At 41.8% G+C, this 23,458-nt stretch overlaps 2 protein-coding genes and 2 long non-coding RNA genes across 7 annotated transcripts; 3 read left to right on the forward strand and 1 right to left on the reverse strand.

Annotated features, from left to right (window-relative positions):
* Positions 1–477: 477 nt before the first annotated feature.
* ciapin1 (cytokine induced apoptosis inhibitor 1) lies at positions 478–9,851 on the reverse strand. 4 transcript variants are annotated; one of them, XM_034087236.1, is made up of 9 exons: positions 9,762–9,851; positions 8,858–9,018; positions 6,222–6,365; positions 3,284–3,363; positions 1,946–2,105; positions 1,498–1,571; positions 1,274–1,389; positions 1,057–1,132; positions 478–933 (listed from the first exon to the last, which is right to left on the reverse strand). In XM_034087236.1, exons 2-9 carry the CDS (start codon positions 9,009–9,011, stop codon positions 823–825), a joined length of 915 nt encoding a protein of 304 aa, XP_033943127.1. In that variant the 5' UTR covers positions 9,012–9,018; positions 9,762–9,851; the 3' UTR covers positions 478–822. The 4 variants fall into 4 exon arrangements, with proteins under 4 accessions (XP_033943127.1, XP_033943126.1, XP_071059968.1 ...); XM_034087235.1 differs by having other exon boundaries at positions 1,498–1,574; XM_071203867.1 differs by lacking the exon at positions 3,284–3,363 and having other exon boundaries at positions 1,498–1,574; positions 1,946–2,161.
* Positions 9,852–10,456: 605 nt separating this feature from the next.
* On the forward strand, positions 10,457–11,519 carry LOC139434147 (uncharacterized). The gene is made up of 3 exons (XR_011643580.1): positions 10,457–10,617; positions 10,834–11,021; positions 11,411–11,519. It is a non-coding gene; the product is annotated as an uncharacterized lncRNA (long non-coding RNA).
* Positions 11,520–11,850: 331 nt separating this feature from the next.
* Positions 11,851–12,977, forward strand: LOC139434146 (uncharacterized). The gene is made up of 3 exons (XR_011643579.1): positions 11,851–12,039; positions 12,154–12,280; positions 12,363–12,977. It is a non-coding gene; the product is annotated as an uncharacterized lncRNA (long non-coding RNA).
* Positions 12,978–13,554: 577 nt separating this feature from the next.
* coq9 (coenzyme Q9 homolog (S. cerevisiae)) lies at positions 13,555–23,188 on the forward strand. The gene is made up of 9 exons (XM_034088181.2): positions 13,555–13,664; positions 17,573–17,810; positions 18,500–18,635; positions 19,352–19,494; positions 19,585–19,669; positions 21,254–21,358; positions 22,061–22,216; positions 22,570–22,623; positions 22,858–23,188. Exons 1-9 carry the CDS (start codon positions 13,607–13,609, stop codon positions 22,891–22,893), a joined length of 1,011 nt encoding a protein of 336 aa, XP_033944072.1. The 5' UTR covers positions 13,555–13,606; the 3' UTR covers positions 22,894–23,188.
* The last annotated feature ends 270 nt before the right edge of the window (positions 23,189–23,458 follow it).

Genomic DNA, 23,458 nt, shown 5'->3' on the forward strand with positions numbered 1-23,458 from the left:
TGGTCTGCGGACAGCATTTCTCCACGATCTAAACTCGTCTATTACCAGCGTTCAGGGAGTCAATGGGGACTCCCTGTTAGTTAGACAAGGGATCCTGGTGTGTGAGGTGCTCCGCGGTCCATTTGGGCCAATCCGGTCATTTGTTGTTGATTTGGGTATTCACACGTCACAGAACCCAGGAAGAAAACAATGGAAAATGAGAAATCTCCAACGAAGCGTTCTGGGGCAGCATAGACAGCTATTTTCTGTGTTAAGAGTTTTACTCGCTAGTCGCTACAGGGTGTACTTTGAGGGTTTTTGACTCTGCAGACCGTTTACATGCATAAAAACCTTCAAAACACACAAGGGGATGGGTAATAACCGGAAAAGCGTGACATGGGCCCTTTAAAGAACTTCAAGGGAAAATAAATGTATTCAGCGCTTTTACATACTAGAACCAGCCTAGCTCACCATCATTTGCATAATTAACAACAGTACTTGACAGTGCATTATTTTCATTTATTTTAAAGCTCATCCTTCTTGGCAATACTCTCAAATTAAGAAACTCAGTGGACGTGGCTTGATATATTTTATACTTGAGGGCAGCACAGTCTCATGGTGAGTCACTGAAGAAAAAAGGATGATGTTTTAGTTGTTGACTCTGAACGCACCAAACAGAAGCCATTTCACTAAGCAGACAGACGGGCAAAATCACCCATCACATCTGCAAGGACCGAAAAAGCTCTGAAATCTGGGGGGAGGGAATCGGGTCTCGGCTGGAAGAAAAAAGTAAGGAATGTAATATTTTGAGGCATGAGCAGTAGGACGTGTGAGATGGGGGTTTTATGCATCGGTCAGCGTTTTGTTGTCCAGCACGATCTTTTCTCCTGGTTTGAACGCTGGCATCCCCACGTACGGACAGCTGGCACATCGGAACGCATCACCAAGGTAACACTGCCACGAGTAGGAATAAAGATCATTGTCACTATTATTGTTTACACTGTTAACAGGTAATAGGAGAATAAATATGAGTAAACATGGTGAGAATTTGGTGATATAAAATCAGAAGACACTCACACTTCCACAGGCAGATTTTGGGAGGTTGGTCGTTTGTTTTCCTTTACTCTCCAACTCCTCTGCAAGACCACATGTGCTACCCAACAAAATACAACAGATTGTGTGTCATGTAATGCTTAAATGCTTTTCAAATAACACATTTGTAAGAAAAAAAACCTAGCTCTGACAAAAACAATGTTGGATTTTTAACAGTCAAACATTTGTGTGATGGCCTCACCAGTTCTTGCAGGCTTTCTTCTTGGCCTCTCCTCCACAGCTGGATGCTTTAAGAGAAGCTGGGTCTGGCTTCTTCATGTCATCTTCATCCAGCAGAGCATCCGAGTCCACCAGATCCTAGAAGAGAAACAAAGGAGACGTGAAGGACTCAGAAAAGTGGGCTGAAGGAGAAATATACTTTTGTGGCTATACAAATAATACTTATGTTCTACATCAGGAACCCACCACATCGTCATCGTCCATGTCATTGGCTGAGAGGGTCCACATTTTGACGGTGTTGGGATCCAGAGCAGGTTTCTCTGCTGAATCACAGACATTTGTGCCCATGAGTTACATCAGTAAACATGTGACTATAGGACTTTACATAATACCATATAAAATACATTCAGACATACTGATGTTCAAAACTAAACAAATAAGAAACCTTGACATTTGTTCACAAATGTTCTGTAAATAATCTAAAATTATATTTTGGTACTTCGAAAACCCTTAAATGCACATTGAATGTTCAAATGTCGAGGCATATTTTGTTGTTTTATCATACCCTTTATAAAAGGTGTCCCATATGACAGAAGAACAGACGTCTCAACAGAAAGAGTCTCCTTAAATTAAATTAACAGTTGTAGAAATAAATGTGCTATGGAAATACATAAACACTGCGCTTTAAACCCACCTGGCTTTTTGCCAAAGGACAGTTTAAGCTGGCTGGAGGATCCAACCTCAAAGTTAGGTTTAGAGGCAGAAACTCTGACTTTAGACAGAGTGTTTCCTTGGTAACCAGTGGCCATCCTGAGAGAGGTCAGTGCCTCAGGACTCAGAGTTGCTTCACTCACCTGGAGGGAGAGGAAGAAGGGTGAACAGGACAGAGAGGAAACACTGGTGTGAATGACTAACCAAAAGAAAGAAGAAACCAAAGTTAAAAGACCACTCAGAGAAAATTCAATGTACCATTTATATATTCTTTTACATATTACATACACATAGGCCCAGAATACTAACATGCAAAACAGGATCTTCTGAAACAAAAATGAAAACAGCTCTGCTTTGTTTGATGGCTTTAACCATCCATCTTTCTCCTGATCACATTTCATTCCTCATTCACACCAACGGTGTTTCAGGGCCGGTTTGGCGCTGGAGCTTGAAAAGCACCGGGTTTTCCTCTTCACACCGCAGCGGAGCAGCCTCTTAGCTCCGGAATCCGGTTCGTTTCAATCACCCAAAAATTGCCCGGCCAGAGCAAAAGCACCACATACGTCACGCTTACGTCGAGGCAGGGGCAGAGACAGATCAACTCCTGAACAACAACAAAAAGCCCGCGTTTTATCCAGTTTGTACACAACGATGGAGAAACGTAACAAGAGTTTCAGTGTTTCTGCCATAGACTATATATAAAGGTTTCTGCTCATTGTGAAGCAACGTGTCTGCGTGTTAAGGTGGAACCTGACCATTCACGTTGATCACCTCATTATAACTCATTATAAATCTATAAATATTAAACTTTACTTCACGTGTTCATTTGAGGACAGCTGTTACATACCTGGGTGAAGGTTACAGTTCATTTAAATGAAAGATACAACGTTACTCCACACTCATGGTTCAGTCCACCTTAAGAAATTAGACCGACCTCGGAAGCAGTTGTGTTTTAAAAAAACCTTTATTGACGAGTACACTTTTTTATAAGAATATAACTAAACAACAGAAATGACTCCGGAAAAGCTGCAGATAGAGCCATAAGAAATTAATGCAACTGATTTCATCCGCGCGGTTTGGCTTTATGAAGCAGGCACGCAAACGGTTACGTCATGACGCAAACGATGACGCAACGACGCATTACCAGCCGGACTCTGGGCGGTGTGAAAAGAGCCAGAGCTAAACCGAAGAACTGGTTCTGAACCTGAAAAGCTCTAGCACAGAGCTTGAACCGGAGGAGTTGCGTTGGTGTGAATGAGGTATCAGAGGTGTTGCCACAAACACATACTCATGCTGTTTGTATGTGAACGCTATCACGCACCTGTGTAACGGACATGAAGCCCGACAGCTTCAGGGCGGACATGAGTCTGTCAGCTGTTCTCACACTCTGGGCCTCAGCTCCTGGAACACAGAGAAACGAATCACACACACTGTTGCACAATCAGAGCCAAAGCCTCACAGTGCCCTTGTGGATAAAGACATATGACACATGAAAGAGATAACATTCATGGATAAACAATACTAAGTCAAATGTAAATATTGTATTTATTTTCCATCCATCCATCTTCTCCCGCTTATCCGTGGTCGGGTCGCGGGGGTAGCAGTTCCAGCAGAGAGCCCCAAACTTTCTTTTCCCTGGCGACATCAACCAGCTCTGACTGGGGGATCCCAAGGCGCTCCCAGGCCAGCGAAGAGATATAATCCCTCCACCTGGTCCTAGGACGTGCCTGGAACACCTCCCTAGGGAGGCACCCAGGTGGCATCCTAACTAGGTGCCCGAACCACCTCAACTGGCTCCTTTCGACGCGAAGGAGGAGCGGCTCAACTCCGAGTCTCTCCCGGATGTCCGAACTTCTCACCTTATCCCTAAGGGAGACACCAGCCACCCTGCGGAGAAAACCCATCTCGGCCGCTTGTATCCGCGATCTCGTTCTTTCGGTCATGACCCATCCTTCATGACCATAGGTGAGGGTAGGAACGAAAATGGCCCGGTAGACAGAGAGCTTTGCCTTCTGGCTCAGCTCCCTTTTCGTCACAACGGTGCGGTAAAGCGACTGCAGTACCGCACCCGCTGCTCCGATTCTCCGGCCCATCTCACGCTCCATTGTTCCCTCACTCGAGAACAAGACCCTGAGATACTCGAACTCCTTCACTTGGGGTAAGGACTCATTCCCTACTTGGAGTGGACAGTCCATCGGTTTCCTGCTGAGAACCATGGCCTCAGATTTGGAGGTGCTGATCCTCATCCCAGCCGCTTCACACTCAGTTGCGAACCGATCCAGTGAGTGCTGAAGGTCGCAGACCGATGAAGCCATTAGAACCACATCATCTGCAAAAATCAGTGGTACAATCCTTAGTCCACCGAACCGCAGACCCCCTCCCCCATGACTACGCCTCGAAATCCGATCCATGTATATTACAAACAGGATTGGTGACACAGCGCAGCCCTGGCGGAGGCCAACCCTCACCGGAAATGGGTCCGACTTACTGCCGAGGACCCGGACACAGCTCTCGCTTTGGGAGTACAGAGATTGGATGGCCCTGAGTTAGGGCTGGGCGATTTGGCCTAAAAATAAAATTTCGAAACCAGACCAAGGCAAAATTTCAATACATATTTTCTTTAATAACACAATACAAATAAATGAGATTACCAAGTAGTCTAGGCCTATGTGAACAAATCAGTTGTTCAAGAATAAAAAAAATAAAATAAAAACACTTGGCTGTCATTAATGTGCAAAGATTTTTTTAAATGAAACTGAAAAAAAAATCTCTTGTAGGCCATCCCTGAAAAAACTTGTAAAATGAAATGCAACAAATAATAAATAATGATAATGAAATGAATAATAAAAAAATACCCTCAAACAAAATAACATCCCTTTAACTTTCTAGGAAGTTGTCTTTCTACAGACCTTACACAGAACAGTTGTTTGTTCTATGTATGACCGCTTGTACCCGAACCACTTCCATACAACTGAAGTAGCACCTTTTTTAGGAATGAGTTCTTCATCTGTGTTCGTGGAAATTTTTATGGTACGTCTGTCGGTGAAGCGGTGAATGTGATTGTAGTAGACTATGTGACTACCCGATCTGCAGCTCTGCACATGCGCACAGCGTTATAAATTAAAATCAATGTTTTTGATGGCATAAAGTACCTTAAACATACAGTCAGTTTAAATGCTGTTTTATACTGAAAAACCAGAAGTTCTCGTGCGCAGTTGTTAAGCTTTTATTCTGAAAATCCTTCATCTCCGGTTAGCATTTAGCATGTGGCTAATATACCATTTATTATAGAGGGGAATTTAGTAGCGATATGACAGAGTGTTGCACACCGAAACCTATTGATTTCAACACTACAACTACTGTATAGACGTCGAGATATTATTATTGCTGAATATTAAATGAAGGTACAGTTTATTTGAATACGTTTGTTTACAGACGTGGGTAGCATGAGACAACATCCGGAACTACCGGAAATGAAACCAGCCGTGAAGTTTTTCCTGTATTGAGTATTGATTACAGTGTTCAAAACCATATTAAATGAAAAGTCATGAAAGAGATAAGGAGGAGAAAAGGCGTGTTTAGTTATATATGTAATGTACAATGTCTGAGTCCTCTGTTATGCTCAACAACGAACAACGAACACAGCATAACAACAGCAGATCGGGCAGAGCTGCAGATCGGGGAGTCACAGGCAATGTGGCTGTGTTTTGTGCGCGTTCTGGAAAGTGAGAGAGTAAGCTACTACGGAGTCCCTTAAAGCAAAACAAATCTGCGGAGTCTAGAAATGTTTTAAAATCACGATTTTTCGGTTCAGCCATTTCACAAACCGTAGGAAAGTAAAAATGCAAATTAATCGTGAAAACCAAAAAAATCGCCCAGCCCTACCCTGAGTAGAGACCCCCTCACCCCATACTCCCGCAGCACCTCCCACAGTAACTCCCTGGGAACTCGGTCATACGCCTTCTCCAAGTCTACAAAACACATGTAGACCGGATAAGTGTACTCCCAGGCCCCCTCCAGGATCCTTGCAAGAGTAAAAAGCTGATCCGTCGTTCCACGACCAGGACGGAATCCGCATTGTTCCTCCTCAATCTGAGGTTCGACAATCGGCTGTATGTATTTTATCAGTGTTAAACATAATGCTGTGAATCATTATTAGTGTACTTTGCCATTTTACAGGTATCAAGATGCATATCACTACATTTTTCATACTTTTCAGCCATCAAACATCTAGAAAAGAAGTAAGAACAACCGTTCACCTGTTACTGCTTCCTCAAGGATGAGCCTCCCTCCTGGTTTTAGCACTTTGGCAATTTCTGCCAGAGTCTCTGAGCTGTGGATGGAGGAGCTGTCTGCCACGAGGCCAGAGAGCACCCAGTCAAAGGAGGACGCTGAGTGGGAGGCTGAGAGAGGAGAAGAGCATTTTACACCCATTTACTCACTTCTGACAGAACTGTGTTCATGCTTACAGGTTGAATCAACACTGAGATCTTCTACTTGATCGAAAGTATCAATAATACATAGTAAAAAATAATACATAGCAATAATAAATAGCAATAATACAATGTGAAAGTCCTGCATTCGAAATCTTACTTTAGTAAAAGGGCCCATGTCATGCTTTTCCACTTAGGCGCGTTCACACCGCAGCACTTTTCCCACTTTAGTTCCGATATAGTTCCGAAATATTGCATTCACACCCAAAAAATCTGGAACTAAAATTAGTTCATGAGAACCTTCTTACTAGGGCTGTGCATCTTCACTGGTCTCACGATTCGATTCGATTACGATTATCCTGTCAACGATTCGATTCGGTTCGATATCCCGGTGCATCACGGTGCATCACGATTCATACCAATGCGTTGCATCCTCAATTTTCTATATTACTGCACATGGCTTATTTTTCATCAATGCATACATGCAGTAAATACATATGAACTCTCTTTTTATTATTTAGAAAGTGCTTCAGAAATCAATAACATAAATGTCTTGACATTAATTTATAAACCAAAATAAATGAATTGTATAGGTCTAGCCTCCGTGTGTGAAGTTGTTCCATCCTCAAAAACAAAAAGCTAATGTTTCTGCAGTCGAGCTGCAGCTTCTAGCAACGGCCTTCTGTTAAGAAAGGACACTGAATGTCCTGAATGTGGCATCACACACAGGACTTGAGTCTGAACACAGCAGACAACAGGAGGATTTACAACAGCATATACAAACAAAAATACTGCATGTGGGTGAACACTTACATTCTCTGTCTTAAATCCCATGAATGTATGAGATTAAATTAGCTTCATTATATCTCAGTGATTAAGTGAATAATAAAGTTTCTATCGGGTCACTATCAGCCTGTCATTCAGGGAGGGGGCGGGGCTTGGAGGAACGGAGAGGAGACGGTGATCGCGGAAGCTTTTTTCCTCCTGCCTTCACAAACTTTACACACATATATATCGTCTGAAAATTGCTAGAGGACATTCATACTCTGCAATCCAAGAGTTAATTAAATCCACCAAAAACCTGACATGATTGTAACGCGATTATTTTTGAAAAACATAAATCCCTGTCTGTGTCTCTGAGCCGCAGCGACACGGAGTGATTCAGAGCGGGTCCTTCTGCTGCTGGTTCTGGACTGGTGTTCTTGTGTTGGTGGATAAAGCAGACTGCTCGGTGTTCGGTGTTGCTGTGCCGCTGTCACGTCTGTTCCCTGATCTCTGCGTCACCGACCGATTTGATATTAAAGTGACAGAAAAAACATTATAGTAAAGCCGCGGCCGGAAAATCAGGAAGCAACGTTACTACTCTATAACCGATTATCTTCCGTCACTGCATCGAGACCGAATCGTCCACGTCCGCATCGCAATGCATCGTAAAAACGATTATTTTCAACACCCCTACTTCTTACCCCCTTTTTCTGCTAGAGAGCAGGGACTTTTGTGGGAGAAAAAGGTTCCTATTTCTGATTGGCTGGGCGGATTGCAAACTACGCCCTGTAAAACTCCCAAAAAGTTTTGTGAAGCCACCATTTTATTATCCTCGCATTAGCATTAGGCGCTTTCACACCGCAGTACTTTTCCCACAAAGGTTAATCAGGACTTAGTTCATGAGAACTCTTTAGTTCTCATGAACTAAGTACAGATCGCGTTCACACCGGAATAAATCCCTGGGGGAGGATTAGGCAAATGAAGCCGCTGACGTCACTTCTTCTTCTTTGGGTTTACTGGCAGGCCGCAAACAACTTCACGGCGTATACTGCCACCCGAAGTCCCCGGTCGGAAGTCCCCGGAGTTGGGGACTGGCTTCAGTAGAAGCTGCTGGGACTCCCAGCAGCTTCTACTGAAGCCTTCGAGTAAATCGCCAGAACGCCGACACCTCCTCATCTCCACCGCTCCCATGTTTTCTTTTGTGTTGCCATAAGTTAGTCTCTCTGCGTTTGTGCGCTGGGCTAATGCTAATAATGCTAATGCGAGGATAATAAAATGGCGGCTTCACAAAACTTTTTGTGAGTTTTACGGGGCGTGGTTTGCAATCCGCCCAGCCAAAGTCCCTGCTCTCTAGCAGGGACGGAAAAGGGGGTAAAAAGGTTCTCATGAACACATTTTTTTGGTGTGAACTCAACATTTCGGAACTATATCGGAACTAAAGTGGGACAAGTACTGCGGTGTGAAAGCACCTATTATTAGCATTAGCCCAGCACACAAACGCAGAGAGAAAAAAATGTGTGATGTGATCTGGAAACTGAAATAAATTAAGTGGAGTTTACAATAATGTCTTACAAATTACAATTTAGTAGAGGAAAGTAAACCGTGAATCAGAGGCATCTGCAGTGCCAACATGATGAAGTAGTTTTTTTAAAATAACAACCTTGCCTCGTGTAATTTAGAATCGTAGTGTTACTCACACATCAGTAATCTCTCCATGTTCTCCACTGACACTTTGTCTGCACCTACGATGGCCCCCAGCTCCTCCGCCTGCTGTTTCAGGGCGGCTGGGTCTGAGGGCTGAGCCCACACCAGCATCACCCTGTCTCCTGCTCTCATTCCCAGGTCTGCCATCACCTGTCTGGAGAGAAGCACTCATTTAAGTGATTACAACACAAAAACACTGTCTTCTCTGTCTAGTTGTGGATAATCTAACAGTGAAGACACGTGTCTGTGTGTCACTGCAGAGATAGTACAGCCAGACCAACAGGTAGTTGGGTGTATTCAGATTATTCCTATTATTATAATAATAATAGGAATAATCTATACACCCATAAATGTAATAGCTTTTACCCACACCTCAACAAGTTATAAAGAGAAAGAATAATTCCCAACAAGTATGACCTTGAGATAATTGTTTTATCATAATACCAGAGCAGACAGTCACGTATTGATAATCAATTGTTATAATAAAGTGTTACATTATTTTCAAAAGCAATAGTATTAAATTAAATCATTCACAAACGGTGAAATTCTCTGGCAGGTTCTCTCTAGCCAAAGTGTTAACTCTATGTCGTTTTTAAATTAATGGTTGTTTTCTCCACCTCTTGAATTAAATGTCAAAAGGCCAGCCGGCTAACTGTTAGCTAGCAGGTCAGCCTGTGTGTTGAGGTGGATTCAGGTAATAGCACGTTAGCAACCATCGAGAAACAGCGTGACGAAGAAAACGCCGGTGCTCATTAAAACCAGGAGCACGTCCTTAGCATGGAGAACACAGTATACGGCTGCCCATGAACAACATATACCAATATAATACTATCATTGTTCTGAACATAATGTGGTTATTAATAACTGAGCATTACACTCGAGTATCATGTTACTTACCGTTCGTCTCTTGATAGAAGTTGCAATGTCAAGTTACACAATAAGAGTGCGTTTCCGGTTTGACTTTTCAAAATAATAAATCGTTATCGGTTGGCCATGTCATAGATATATATACTCCGGACGGCAACCCAAGTAGGACAACATTGACACAGTGGCTTTTGGCAAAGCTCAAAAGGAAAACTCGAGAGAGAGATGAGTTATTGTTATTACAACGTGACTTCACTATTATTTAACAAATTCTTATTATTGGGTTCTTTTATTTGGGGTTAAGTACATTGTCAGAATAAGTGAGAAATGAATTTAACTTATGTTAGACAGCTATCATACTGAATACATATTTACTGTGAATGTGTGCAAAAATGTATGGCATATAGCTGTCTAACAGAAGTTAAATTCATTTCTCACTTATTCTGACAATGTACTTAACCCCAAATGAAATAACCCAATAAAAAGAATGTTAAATAATAGTGAAGTCACGTTGTAATAACAATAACTCATCTCTCTCTCTCTCTCTCTCTCTCTCTCTCTCTCTCGTTTTCCTTTTGAGCTTTGCCAAAAGCCACTGTGTCAATGTTGTCCTACTTGGGTGGCCGTCCGGAGTGGACCATCTCGCACATGCGCACTGCAGACCGGCAGAGCTGCAGATTGGGTAGTGACCATAGACATATAAAGAGTAGACGCCGCATTGGCTGCTGGGGCGCAAGAAATACGGCCGCCATCTTGGACCGGTCATCCTACCCATATTGTACAGACATTCTACCCATAGACAGCAGAGGTTTCAAGATGCCAGAGCAGCATATTGCTGTGCAAATCGGCGGACGATTGCGAACAGGGGTCGGGGGATTACTTTTCACAAGTAAGATTCAACATTATAATTGGTTGTATTTTGTAAATATAATATTATTGTACTGTATTGATGTCCGCCAGCGAAATCGTAGCCAGCAAACATTATGTTCATGGCCAACTGAGACTTTATAAATCGCTGCTGTAACAAGTGAATTTCCCCGTTGTGGGATGAATGAAAAAAAATGTTTTTGTGTTGACTCTCAAATCTCCCGTTTTTATTTTGAAGGTTTCCCAAAGACAAAGATATGAGAAAGAAGTGGGAAGTTGCTTTGAGGAGGGAAGGGTTCACTGCAAGCGAGTCATCCGTGATTTGCAGTGAGCATTTTAAGCAGGACGAGTTTGACAGGACAGATTGTCCGACTCAGAAATGGTGTTATTCCCTCCATCTTCAGCTTCCCGGTTCACCTCCAAAGAGTAGGTGTATCATCATAAGGTTATTAGCATTCATAAATGTAAATATTCTATTATCAATAACAGGGCAGGGTGACGTGTGTGTGTGTGTGTGTGTGTGTGTGTGTGTGTGTGTGTGTGTGTGTGTGTGTGTGTGTGTGTGTGTGTGTGTGTGTGTGTGTGTGTGTGTGTGTGTGTGTGTGTGTGTGTGTGTGTGTGTGTGTGTGTGTGTGTGTGTGTGTGTGTGTGTGTGTGTGTGGTGTGTTTGTGTGTGTGTGTGTGTGTGTGTGTGTGTGTGTGTGTGTGTGTGTGTGTGTGTGTGTGTGTGTGTGTGTGTGTGTGTGTGTGTGTGTGTGTGTGTGTGTGTGTGTGTGTGTGTGTGTGTGTGTGTGGTATTCTGCTTTTTCATTTAGCCAGAAAAGGGCAGGACTACGTCTACTTCCAGAAAAGCTGAAGAGAGCCTGTCTGTGGCCCCTCAGGACGACCCAGAAGCTTCAACCTCACACTCACAACCTCAGCCTAATGATGTGAGTATTTCTATTTTCAACATCATTCATAATGGTCCTAGACAAAGTAAAATCTCTCTTGTTTGCTGCCACTCATATTAAACACACTCACAAATAAACACATACACACACAATTGAAGACATGTTGAATGCACATGCATTCCTGGCACACTCACACACGCACACACACACACACACACGCATGATGCTGGCAGTGGCTTTGACAGGTGATGACTATAAGAAATAATGTGGGCCATACTCTAGTTGTGTCAAAGTGTTGTGTGTGAAGTGAAACATCACTCAAACCATGTTCATCCCTCTTTCTAGGATCATAGCTATGTCTCGCCTGCTTCTCCTACTGCTCTTAAGGCCAGACTCAATGAAGCTTTAGCAAGAGTGGAGAGTCTCGAGCGAGAGAGGAAGAATGCCATGGCTAGAGAAAAGAGGGCAGAGACCACAGTGAGGACTCTTTTGGGGGATTTGAGGGAAAAGAACCTAATTAATGAAGAACTCAAAGAGGCTTAATTTCTACTCAGGTAAGATGAAATTAGCACTTTGAAATTCATGTACATCTTACTCTTACACTCTTTATTAAACTCCTTTGTTATTATATGAAGGGGACTTATTAATTTTTTCTCATACAATTTCAGATCTTCAAATAGACTTGAAGGCAAAGCAGGGCCATGAGTACTCCAAGGACCACAGAGAATGTGCCCTCACACTCCATCTACATGGTCCAAAGGCATACAAATACCTCAGAGAGACTACAACAAAAAGGTAGTCTTAATGTTGTTCAATTTCATTTTTGGAAATTACGGTTGCAAGTACGTTAAATAGCTACTTCTCAATTTTTTTACAGGTGGCTGTGTTCGGTGGATGGAAAGCCTGGCCTGAACAAGATGATGCTGGATATGCTGGAGAGAAGATGCCAGGACGACCAGGCTAAATATGGATGTGTTTCACTCATGTTGGATGACATGGCCATCAGAAAACATGTGCAATATAATCCACATAACCAGTCAATGTCTGCTTTTGTAGACATGGGTGATGGAAACAATGAGACCGATGCTGCTACTGAGGCTCTTGTGTTCATGGTGGTTGGCCTACACGGACATTGGAAGGCTCCCATTGCATATTACCTGACGAAGTCTTTGTCACCTGAAACACAAAGGGTCCTAATCTAAATCTAAAATCTAATCTATCTAGGAAGAAGAAGGAAGAAAATAAGCTTGACCTCCTTCTTAAAATGTTTTTGTGTTGACTCTCAAATCTCCCATTTTTATTTTGATGGTTTCCCAAAGACAAAGATATGAGAAAGAGGTTCTCAGTCATGCTTTGGAGGAGCCGCATGCACGGGGCATTCGGGTGTCATGAGCAACTTTGTGTAAATATGGTTTGGGCGGGGTGGTGTCATGTTCTTGTGTTTAACTTGAACATTTACATTTTTTATATAGATGTAGAAGTACATTTTCATTTTTTATGACATAGATATTCATTTTTACTGATATATAACTTCTGTCTATGTATAATGTATTATTGTTTCTTCATTTTTCAACTTATTAAAATAGCTGAGTATAGGCCTACACAATATGCTTCTCTATCATATATAGACCATTAGTGTTTTTTTATGTGTGTGTGTGTATATATTATATATCGTGTGTCTTTTGCAAAATACCTATCATACATAACATAGGCTATCAAATACCAGAATATTCTATTGCTGTTAAGCCTACTATGAATATTAAAATACGCCGAATCATGTGTCCGGTATCATGCCTACATATATGACGTTTGCAGAACCCCCCCCCCCCCCCCCCGTGAAAATCAGTTTTGTATTCAGCGAGTTATGATTGATAAAATGCGCTGACACTTCATTGCGCCTGCCAGACAGATTACACTGAGTGGAGCGGGTGACCGGTCCAAGATGGCGGCCCCACGGCTCGTCAGCGCCAATAGGCAGCAGCGGTCGATGCGGCGTCTACTCTTTATATGTCTATGGTAGTGACAGCCAGCTTGATTCGTGTTTATATCACAACAGTCGCACAAAGATGACGCAGTTGTTATTTAAAATAAACATTAACAACCCTCTCAGCGCAGTGGAATATGGCGGCGCTGCTGAGAGCTCTGCGTGTTGGAAGGGCACTCCGGGGACTGGGCAGCGGTGAGACACGACCACTGTCATGATTCCTCTCATGTTATGGACTGCTTGGCAAATAATTAATTTAGCTAGTTCCATTATTTTGCTGACTTGTTGCATGAAGTGGAAACGAGCCAGTGTTAACATGTCGCCTTCGTGCCAAAGTCACTTGTCACTGTGGTGAAGGGCAACATTATGTTGGCTGTGGCGATTTATACTATTTCATTCGCGGAAAAACTGTTGGTTGACATGGTGCTACTTTTTATTAGACCTCAACATTTAAACACGCATTCAAAACTCGTTAACGTTACAACAACCTGAGGGCGTATCTGTCAGATTATGCAAACTGTCAAGGTCTGTGTCCTAACGTGTCTGAAGTTAAATATAGCTTAGATGTTCGAACGTTCATCAAGTGTAGCGTTGGTATTTAGGAGTGTGTGTCATGAAATAGATACAAAAGAACGAGTCTTTTTACTGACTCGGATCACACCTCTTCAGTGAATAGTCTTCACCCTAACTCTTTCACTACAGAGACGTTCATACCGACTCTTTTCACAGATTCAAGATTCAAGGGTTTTATTGTCATATGCACAGTAGCTACAGTGTATTTATGGAAATTCACATCTTAAGTCCCAAGCTCCTCCAACAGTGCAACATATTGACATAAGACAAATAAAAAACTAAAATAGTGCCAAATGTTACGGAGTAGGATAGATTAGAATAAAATAGTTCAGGTTATGTTGCAAGACCAGTATACAATTAATGCATATGAAGTTATATACAGGTCAGACATATATATATAATGCAGTACAATAAATGATGCAGAGAATTTTGAAAGTGACCAAGTAAATGCAGTAAGATATACAGAATCTGCTCCTTCAAATTGACCTCGGACTGTATAGAATAGGTGTATTTCTGTAAATGCGGAGGTGGAATATCTTGTACTTCAGCGAAAGTAGAAGTACCAGAGTGTAGAAATACTCTGTTGCAAATAAAAGTCCTGCATTCAAAATGATCAGCATCAAAATATAGTTACAGCAGCGACAGTAAAAGTAGTCATCGTGCAGATTGGTCCATTTCAGAATAATATATATGATATGTTTTATAATGATTGATCATTAAAGTGTTCTCAAAGCTGGTAAAGGTGCAGCTACACTGAACAAAAATATAAATGCAACACTTTTGTTTTTGCTCCCATTGTTCATGAGATGAACTCAAAGATCTAAAACATTTTCTATATACACAAAATAACCATTTCTCTCAAATATTGTTCACAAATCTGAAAAAATCTGTGATAGTGAGCACTTCTCCTTTGCCGAGATAATCCATCCCACCTCACAGGTGTGGCATATCAAGATGCTGATTAGACAGCATGATTATTGCACAGGTGTGCCTTAGGCTGGCCACAATAAAAGGCCACTCTGAAACGTGCAGTTTTGCTTTATTGGGGGGGTCTGAAAACCAGTCAGTATCTGGTGTGACCACCATTTGCCTCACGCAGTGCAACACATCTCCTTGGCATAGAGTTGATCAGGTTGTTGATTGTGGCCTGTGGAATGTTGGTCCACTCCTCTTCAATGGCTGTGCCAAGTTGCTGGATATTGGCAGGAACTGGAACACGCTGTCGTATACGCCGATCCAGAGCATCCCAAACATGCTCAATGGGTGACATGTCCGGTGAGTATGCTGGCCATGCAAGAACTGGGATGTTTTCAGCCTCCAGGAATTGTGTACAGATCCTTGCAACATGGGGCCGTGCATTATCATGCTGCAACATGAGGTGATGGTCGTGGATGAATGGCACAACAATGGGCCTCAGGATCCCGTCACGGTATCTCTGTGCATTCACAATGCCATCAATAAAATGCACCTGTGTTCGTCGTCCATAACATACGCCTACCCATACCATAACCCCACCACCACCACCATGGGCCACTCGATTCACAACATTGACATCAGAAAACCGCTCACCCACACGACGCCACACACGCTGACTGCCATCTGCCCTGAACAGTGAAAACCGGGATTCATCCGTGAAGAGAACACCTCTCCAACGTGCCAGACGCCATCGAATGTGAGCATTTGCCCACTCAAGTCGGTGACGACGACGAACCGTCAGGTGGAGACCCCGATGAGGACGACGAGCATGCAGATGAGCTTCCCTGAGACGGTTTCTGACAGTTTGTGCAGAAATTCTTTGGTTATGCAAACCGATTGTTGCAGCAGCTGTCCGAGTGGCTGGTCTCAGACGATCTTGGAGGTGAACATGCTGGATGTGGAGGTCCTGGGCTGGTGTGGTTACACGTGGTCTGCGGTTGTGAGGCCGGTTGGATGTACTGCCAAATTCTTTGAAACGCCTTTGGAGACGGCTTATGGTAGAGAAATGAACATTCAATTCACGGGCAACAGCTCTGGTGGACATTCCTGCTGTCAGCATGCCAATTGCACGCTCCCTCAAAACTTGCGACATCTGTGGCATTGTGCTGTGTGATAAAACTGAACATTTTTAGAGTGGCCTTTTATTGTGGCCAGCCTAATCAGCATCTTGATATGCCACACCTGTGAGGTGGGATGGATTATCTCGGCAAAGGAGAAGTGCTCACTATCACAGATCTTTTCAGATTTGTGAACAATATTTGAGAGAAATTATTATTTTGTGTTTATAGAAAATGTTTTAGATCTTTGAGTTCATCTCATGAAAAATGGGAGCAAAAACAAAAGTGTTGCATTTATATTTTTGTTCAGTGTAGTTTGAATGACTTTGTATTCTGCAGGGTAGCTTGTGGATTTACTCCAGGTGGAACTAAAGTCTGATTCAACACTTGATTATATTTCACATCATTCATCCACATCTGTAAAGTAACTAAAGGTATTAAATACATTTAGTGAAGTAAAAGTACACAATGTACCTGAATTGAAGTAGGGTAGAAGTACAAAGTAGTATACAATTGAAATAAGTACCTCAAAATGTACTTAAGTACAGTACTTGAGTAAATGTACTTAGTTACTTTACACTGCTGTGTAAATGTAACAATTCTTTGAGTTTTGATTATAAAATAAAGTATCTGTCTGTAACACAAAGCACCTGCATGTTTGACAGCTGCTTGCCCCACAAAACTAATTTCATGTATAGATTTAGCATTCCACCTCTTATGTAATTAGGATGTGTATGCAAATACGACGTTGCAGAAATGGCACAACGACAATGGGGATTTATGCCTTTTTGTTTCTGTAAATGCTCGGTTATATCCAAAGAATATAAACCTTCTCGAAAAATTGCAATAAGTCTTTCCAAAACCGTAATATTTTTTTATTTAGTTTTCTCAAAGTCACCAATAATTTGAGGCATTCTGCAGCAAGAGAGAAGTTGATGAAAGATTAGAGCAAAGGATTGTATAAGTGTTGGGGGAAGTTCCTGAAGGTTCAACAGTTGGACCAGTGCCACCTTCACGTAGTACACTCAAAGTGTTGGTAATATAAACATGATTTCTGTTTTCCAAAAAATAAAAACACCATCAAACAGGCAGATATTTAACATTTGGCACTGGCTAGATTCAGTTAAAGGCATAACAACATTTCTTTTAGCATTTTGAGATTTTCTGAGCAATTACTCCGTTAAAGTCCCAACAATTGGACTCCTGGATTAGCCAGACTAAATCCAATCAAACGGATATCATATGAACCAAAGCACAGGTGATGACTTCAGTTCTGAAGTTAATGTTATGTTTAGTTCAACGTAGCATTATGTTGGTTACGTTGCAATGCATTTTAGACCATGGAAGAGTCATATGTGAGTAAAGTACAACATCCCATGTTTGGCCATAGATGTTCCTGTTTTGTTGATCTTGAGTTTGAAATTAAATCTGACATGTTACTTTTGAGTTTCTGTCTATTAAAGCCTTTAGAAGCTAATGAGTATTTTCCCCCTGCAGTGGTGTCTGCCCCAGCAGCACAGCCCCCGTGCAGCAGCCTGACTCGAGGCTTCCACCGAGCAGCACTGAGGCTTCAGGATGAATCCAAAGCTGACAAACCCCCCTCCTCCTCACCCAGCTCAACCCCCTACCATGAGCACTACCGGGCTCACTCTGCTGAACAGGAGGCAGCAGGAGCCCCCCAGGAACACTCAGCATCTGAGCCAGCAGCTGAGGAGGCCTCCAGGCCGAACACCAGGTCAGTCTGTACAGAACGCTCTCAATCTTGAGGCAACCTTTATAATTAAAGGTTATAATGTTTGTGTTGGTTAAAACAATATTTTGGTGCATGTATTTGGATGTATTCATTAATTTTCTCATTCCAGAGGTTTGCAGTCTGGGCAAAAAAAATACGATATAAAAATACATTTGTATTTCAAACAATCAGAAGGCAATCAAAGATATTGAGGCACACCCACAGTACACGGTATACAACACATCACTGGCCTGCAATGCTAATAGAATACAAAGATTTGATAGGGAAAAAAACCTTTGTTAGAATGAGGGTGAAGACACAAAACAGTAATTAGAAAATACACGCTCCATATCGCCAAGCCCTAAGCAATCTCGTTTTTCAGCCCAGATGGTTGAATCAGAGCAACTCTTATATTTAGTGAGAGCAACAACAAGTCAGTGAATGCCATCTCTGCAGAGCTCTGTGTTTGGTGAAACCGAGATCAAAAGAGACAATCAACACACTAAATAATTGTTATATGATGTGTATGAAGTTCTTATCCTGATATTGTTCGGTCAAAGCAGAATTGCCCCCATCGCATGCTTCTTAGAATCCCAAAAAAATCCAAATATCTACTAGTCATGACCTCAGAAAAGCTCCCCCTCTGTTCTTCATTCCTACTGACAAGTGCCTCTTTCTGTGTGTGTGGACAGCTACCAGGATCAGAGTGGAGAGCAGGGCGAGGAGTATGAGACAGAGGAGCAGCTTCAGGCTCGCATCCTGACCGCTGCCCTGGAGTTCATCCCCCTACACGGCTGGACAGTGGAGGCCATCGCAGCTGGGGCTGAGGTGAGTGGAGCAGCTGCACTGCAAACACACACACACACACACACACACACACACACACACACACACACACACACACACACACACACACACACACACACACACACACACACACACACACACACACACACACACACACGCACTCTGCCCCCTTCCTACATATTCAATGACTGACTTTGATGTGTGAGTAATTAGTGACCTCAGCTCTTATTTATACATCTGTCCAAAGGCTACATTTTCTATAGCATAGCATTTATTCCTATTATTTTAAAATCGAAATAATGGTCTAGTATATTCATATGTATTCTGTTTATATTTGCTGTATTATACTGTTTATTTTTATACCTGATCTATATAGACCTTTTTATCTCTATAGTAAATTCAATTTCTACACTGCTGTTTATAATGTTTATACCTCCTTGTAGTGTTCATAGTGTCAATACTGTCAGATGTGTATATTTATATTATACTGAAAATAACACTTCACTAGTTGTTTAACACTTCTAGTTAGATGCTAACTACATTTCGTTGTCCTAGTACCTGTACTCTGGGCAATGACAATAAAGTAGAATCTAATCTAACAGGCAGAGCCCACGTTTGGCATTGGCTATTGACTAGTCCATGTTGTGTCTCTTCTTGACCTGCTTTTTGTTTTTATACACACACATGGTTATTTTCCTGCTGTATGATGCATTATGTGTGTGTTGTGTTGGTACCAGATGCTGGGCCTGTCCTCTGCTTCCACTGGGATGTTCTATAACGGAGCTGGAGACCTGGTGCTGCACTTCGTCTCTCAGTGTAACTCCCAGCTGACAGATATCCTAGCTGAACAACACAACCAGATCCAGCTGGGCCAGGCCGAGTACGTTAACACACACATTTGTACATCTACATGTTTTCATAAGCTGTAAATAAACGTATTTCAGCTTTTGTCTTTGAAACTGTGTTGCAGACCTAAGAAGCCTGCTGAGTTTCTGAGAGATGCTGTGGAGACCAGACTCAGGATGTACATCCCTTACATTGAAACCTGGCCACAGGTACACCGTTACAACCTCTGTGTCTTCTTCCATGTTTGTATTCTCATTACTAGCAGAGGTCAGAGTGGTACCTAAAAGCGTGATTAATGTGTTTTATAATGAGGTATGTTGAGAGTTTCCAAGGCTCTTTTTACCTGGCTAGATCACAATGGAAGCGTATTCTGCAGACATTACCTGCTGCCCTCCAGGTTATGTACAGAAATTCAGATTGAAAACACTGTTCATTAACTATCTCTAATAGCAGCATCACTTTTCAGTATAATCAATCTATGAAATACTGGGTCTGGGCTGAGGGATACTTTAAATACATGTCAACATGCTGAGGTCCAACGTTAAATTAATGTCACAGATAGAAGCTGTACAGTTACAGGTGTCATCACACTGTGTGCATCTTAGCGTTTTTTTCTTATTGTTGTTGCAGCAACCTTGTCTCAGTGCAGCAGAAAGGTTAGGTTCTTAGGTAAGCTACATAGTACGATAGTATGGCTTTATTACTTCCCTCCAATTTAGTTTTGCTATTTTCTAGTGTCATCCATTTGCCCACATTAGCTCTGCAACAAGACTCTTAAAAATGTGCTTGTTGCATACACAAATAGTTGTTGGTATTAGTCACCAGTATGATGTTTATTTGCATACGAAATTAGGTATTATTGCCTCAAACCATAATGTCACCTGCTCATTTGCAGTGGAATAAAGTATTAAAGTACATTTACTCAAGTACTTTACTTAAGTACGACTTTGGGGTAAAACAATCAATGATACATAATTATCGGTTAACATGTTAAGCAGCAGTATATAACACCAGCTGTGATGAATACATTAATGCATCAATAATAATCCAGTAATTTAATATATATGATTCTATAATGGGACATTACGCACAATAAGTACTTTTACTGTTGGTACTTTAAGTATATTTTTATGCTGACACATTTGTACATTTACTGAAGAAACATTTTGAATGCAAGACTTTTACTTGTAATAGAGTATTTGTACACTGTATTATTTCTGCTTACCTTTGTAAAATATTTGACTACTTCTTCCACCTCTTTGGATTTGCTGATCTCTGTTTTACACTGCTGGTATATTGCAGTTATATGGCAAAACATGTATTAGTCTATGGGTATATATCACAGTTACTATTCAATCAATACATTTGACATTCATTTTACTTTGATTCAACCAATAACAAGTGATATTTAACGCATACTTCATTATGGGACAGTGTCAGACCTAAATGCAGTTCTTATGGACAACGTTTAAATCTGCCGCATCGAGTTTAAGAGCCGCAGAACGTGTATTTTTTTTTATAATCTTAATTATATGATAATTTCCCATGGTAGAAGAGTGAAATGACGCACTAACCCGCCTCATTTCATTAGAAGGTGCACAGAGCCTGAGGAAGAAAGTCTGGATTAGAACTAAAGACATTTAATAACCACCCTTGTGGTACCTGCTATGTCTGATTAAAAGTTTAAAAAAAATTCGAGCCAGCTCAGTCAACAAAACCCTGACTCTGTCAAACAATACACCTTTCCTAGTGTACCCTTCAGGACTGATGCTGGACTGTGTGTATGTCCTCAGGCGATGAGCATCCTGCTCCTCCCTCACAACATCCCTGACAGCCTGAAGCACCTCTCCACCCTGGTGGACGACATGTGGTACTACGCCGGAGACCGATCCACAGACGTGAGTGGATCCCATCACCCTCGATTCCCTCCCTCGTCTGCTCATACTTTCCTCTCCCCTCTCCACCACCACCCCGACAATATCAGGCCTGCCACCGCCCAGGTTACTCCCCCCACTACACCTGTCTCTAGTTTTAGTTTGTTTTCTAGTATCAGTTGACATTAATGTCACAGATATGACTTGGTACTGATTATCTGGCAGATACAAACATTGAATCAATACTCCGCTTAAATTAGGCTGTATAAACCAGAGCGAAAAAAGTGATGATTTGAAACTAAGTAGGTGATAAACAATACTCTCAACTCAGCAAATTGACCTGTTGACGTTTGATGGACAGACTGAATATTATCAGTTGTCCTGTTTGTATCAAGGCCTTAAACAATGCCAGAGCCCCTACTGTGTTCCTGTTAGTGTTTACTTCCTGTCTGTCTTCTTCTGTTGATTTCTCTGACGTCCAACGCTCTGTCTTTTAACCTCTTTCCTTCTCTCCCTTGATCCTCCTCAGCAACAGTCATTATTTGCTTAGCAGCGTATTAATAACCTCTGAAATGTCCAAATTGACCAATCAGAATTGAGTATTCATCTATATCCCATACCCTTTACAGTAGAATGCCTTGTTTACATGCTGCTGTAATGAAAAAAAATCCCAAATCGGATCAATAAAGTACACCCCCCCCCCCCCCCCCCCTCTCTCTCCTGCAGATGAACTGGTACACCAAACGTGCGGCACTGACGGGCATCTACAACACCACCGAGCTGGTGATGCTGCAGGACTCCTCGTCTGACTTCCAGGACACCTGGGACTTCCTTGACAACCGCATTCAGGATGTGGTCAACATGGCAACCACTGCCAAACAGGTAGAGAGCCTATATAACACTGAGGAGCTACAGAGGGGTCATTGAGAAGAGCTGTTTAAGACTCCTTTTGATACTTTAAGTAGGAATACCCAGCTCTGTGTGTGTTGACAAAAACAATCTCTCATAGTACGGCACATTTAAATCTCGCTGGCATGATTTCTTTACTAATTGAAAATCTCATATTGGTCTCAATTCTGCCAAAGAAAACTGAAATATAAAAATGATTTGATTCATACAAATTCAGGACAATGAGTTCAAAATGAAGCAAGAGAAACAGGGAGGCTAACCTGTGTTTAAATGTAATTTTACCCAATTTCGAAATAAATGGTTGTGTTTTCCTCTGTATTCTTTAGGTGCAGGCGACTGGTGAAACAGTGGTGCAGGGGCTCATGGGAGCTGCTGTTACCGTAAGTCTTGTTTATCATTCACTATTTTAAAGTAGTTACATTAGCAGTCATTCTTCCCCTCGTCCACCTGTACACACAGTCTAGTCTAAACTCTTCATTTGGAACCAGGCAGTCATTAGTATTACATTTTTGTATTCAATGCATTTTTACAAGGTATGATTATTTGTAAAGCCATTTGAATATTGATAGAAAGTATTGATAGAAATTAGGCTGATTTGGGTCTTATTTTTACAGCTGAAGAACCTCACAGGACTGAATCAGAGGCGATGATGTGAAAACATCTCTCACTCACATGACCTGCTGGGCTCTCATCACAAGCTGAAGATCAACTCTCTTTTTGCTGTTATATCTGAATAACTGTAAAGTCTGAAAGTATTGAATTATGGCTTTAATTTGTCACAGGCTGTATAGAACGGCCTATTGCTGTTTTACTGTAAGACCCTGGCTTGCCTTGTTTTGCTCCCCCTGCCCTCCTGCTCAGATAATTTTTTCCCTTTGGACACAATGATCTGTCATTTTTTTTGGATGGAGACTTCAATAAAGCAGTTCTATATTGTATATTTAATGTTATGGTTTGTGTTTTATTTTTATTTTTATTTTGAAAACAGTCATTTATAATAATAATATATTGGATTTATATAGCGCTTTTATAGTACCCAAAGACGCTTTACAATATGAGGGGGGGGGGGGTAGATAGACTGGGGCAGGTAGACAACAGACTAAGAAAAACAACAAAAACAACAAAACAAAACACAGTGGCAGTCAGGAGGAGGTCGAAAATGAGTGGGGGGGTGTTTTACGGATAGAGAGAGGTGAAAAGATGGGTTTTGAGGCG

The sequence above is a fragment of the Pseudochaenichthys georgianus genome, chromosome 7, assembly GCF_902827115.2.
Source record: "Pseudochaenichthys georgianus chromosome 7, fPseGeo1.2, whole genome shotgun sequence".
NCBI classification, from domain to species: domain Eukaryota; kingdom Metazoa; phylum Chordata; class Actinopteri; order Perciformes; family Channichthyidae; genus Pseudochaenichthys; species Pseudochaenichthys georgianus.

Bases quoted from the DNA above. Each gene is read 5' to 3' on its own strand.
- ciapin1 (XM_071203866.1), bottom strand. From the start codon at position 9,011: ATGGCAGACCTGGGAATGAGAGCAGGAGACAGGGTGATGCTGGTGTGG. The intron at 6,366-8,857 runs GTGAGTAACACT...CTCCTCTCTCAG, and splicing joins CATGGAGAGATTACTGATGT to CCTCCCACTCAGCGTCCTCC. The intron at 4,292-6,221 runs GTGAACGGTTGT...TGATTTTTGCAG, and splicing joins CCTTGAGGAAGCAGTAACAG to ATGATGTGGTTCTAATGGCT.
- coq9 (XM_034088181.2), top strand. From the start codon at position 13,607: ATGGCGGCGCTGCTGAGAGCTCTGCGTGTTGGAAGGGCACTCCGGGGA. The intron at 18,636-19,351 runs GTGAGTGGAGCA...TGTTGGTACCAG, and splicing joins CCATCGCAGCTGGGGCTGAG to ATGCTGGGCCTGTCCTCTGC. The intron at 21,359-22,060 runs GTGAGTGGATCC...TCTCTCCTGCAG, and splicing joins CCGGAGACCGATCCACAGAC to ATGAACTGGTACACCAAACG.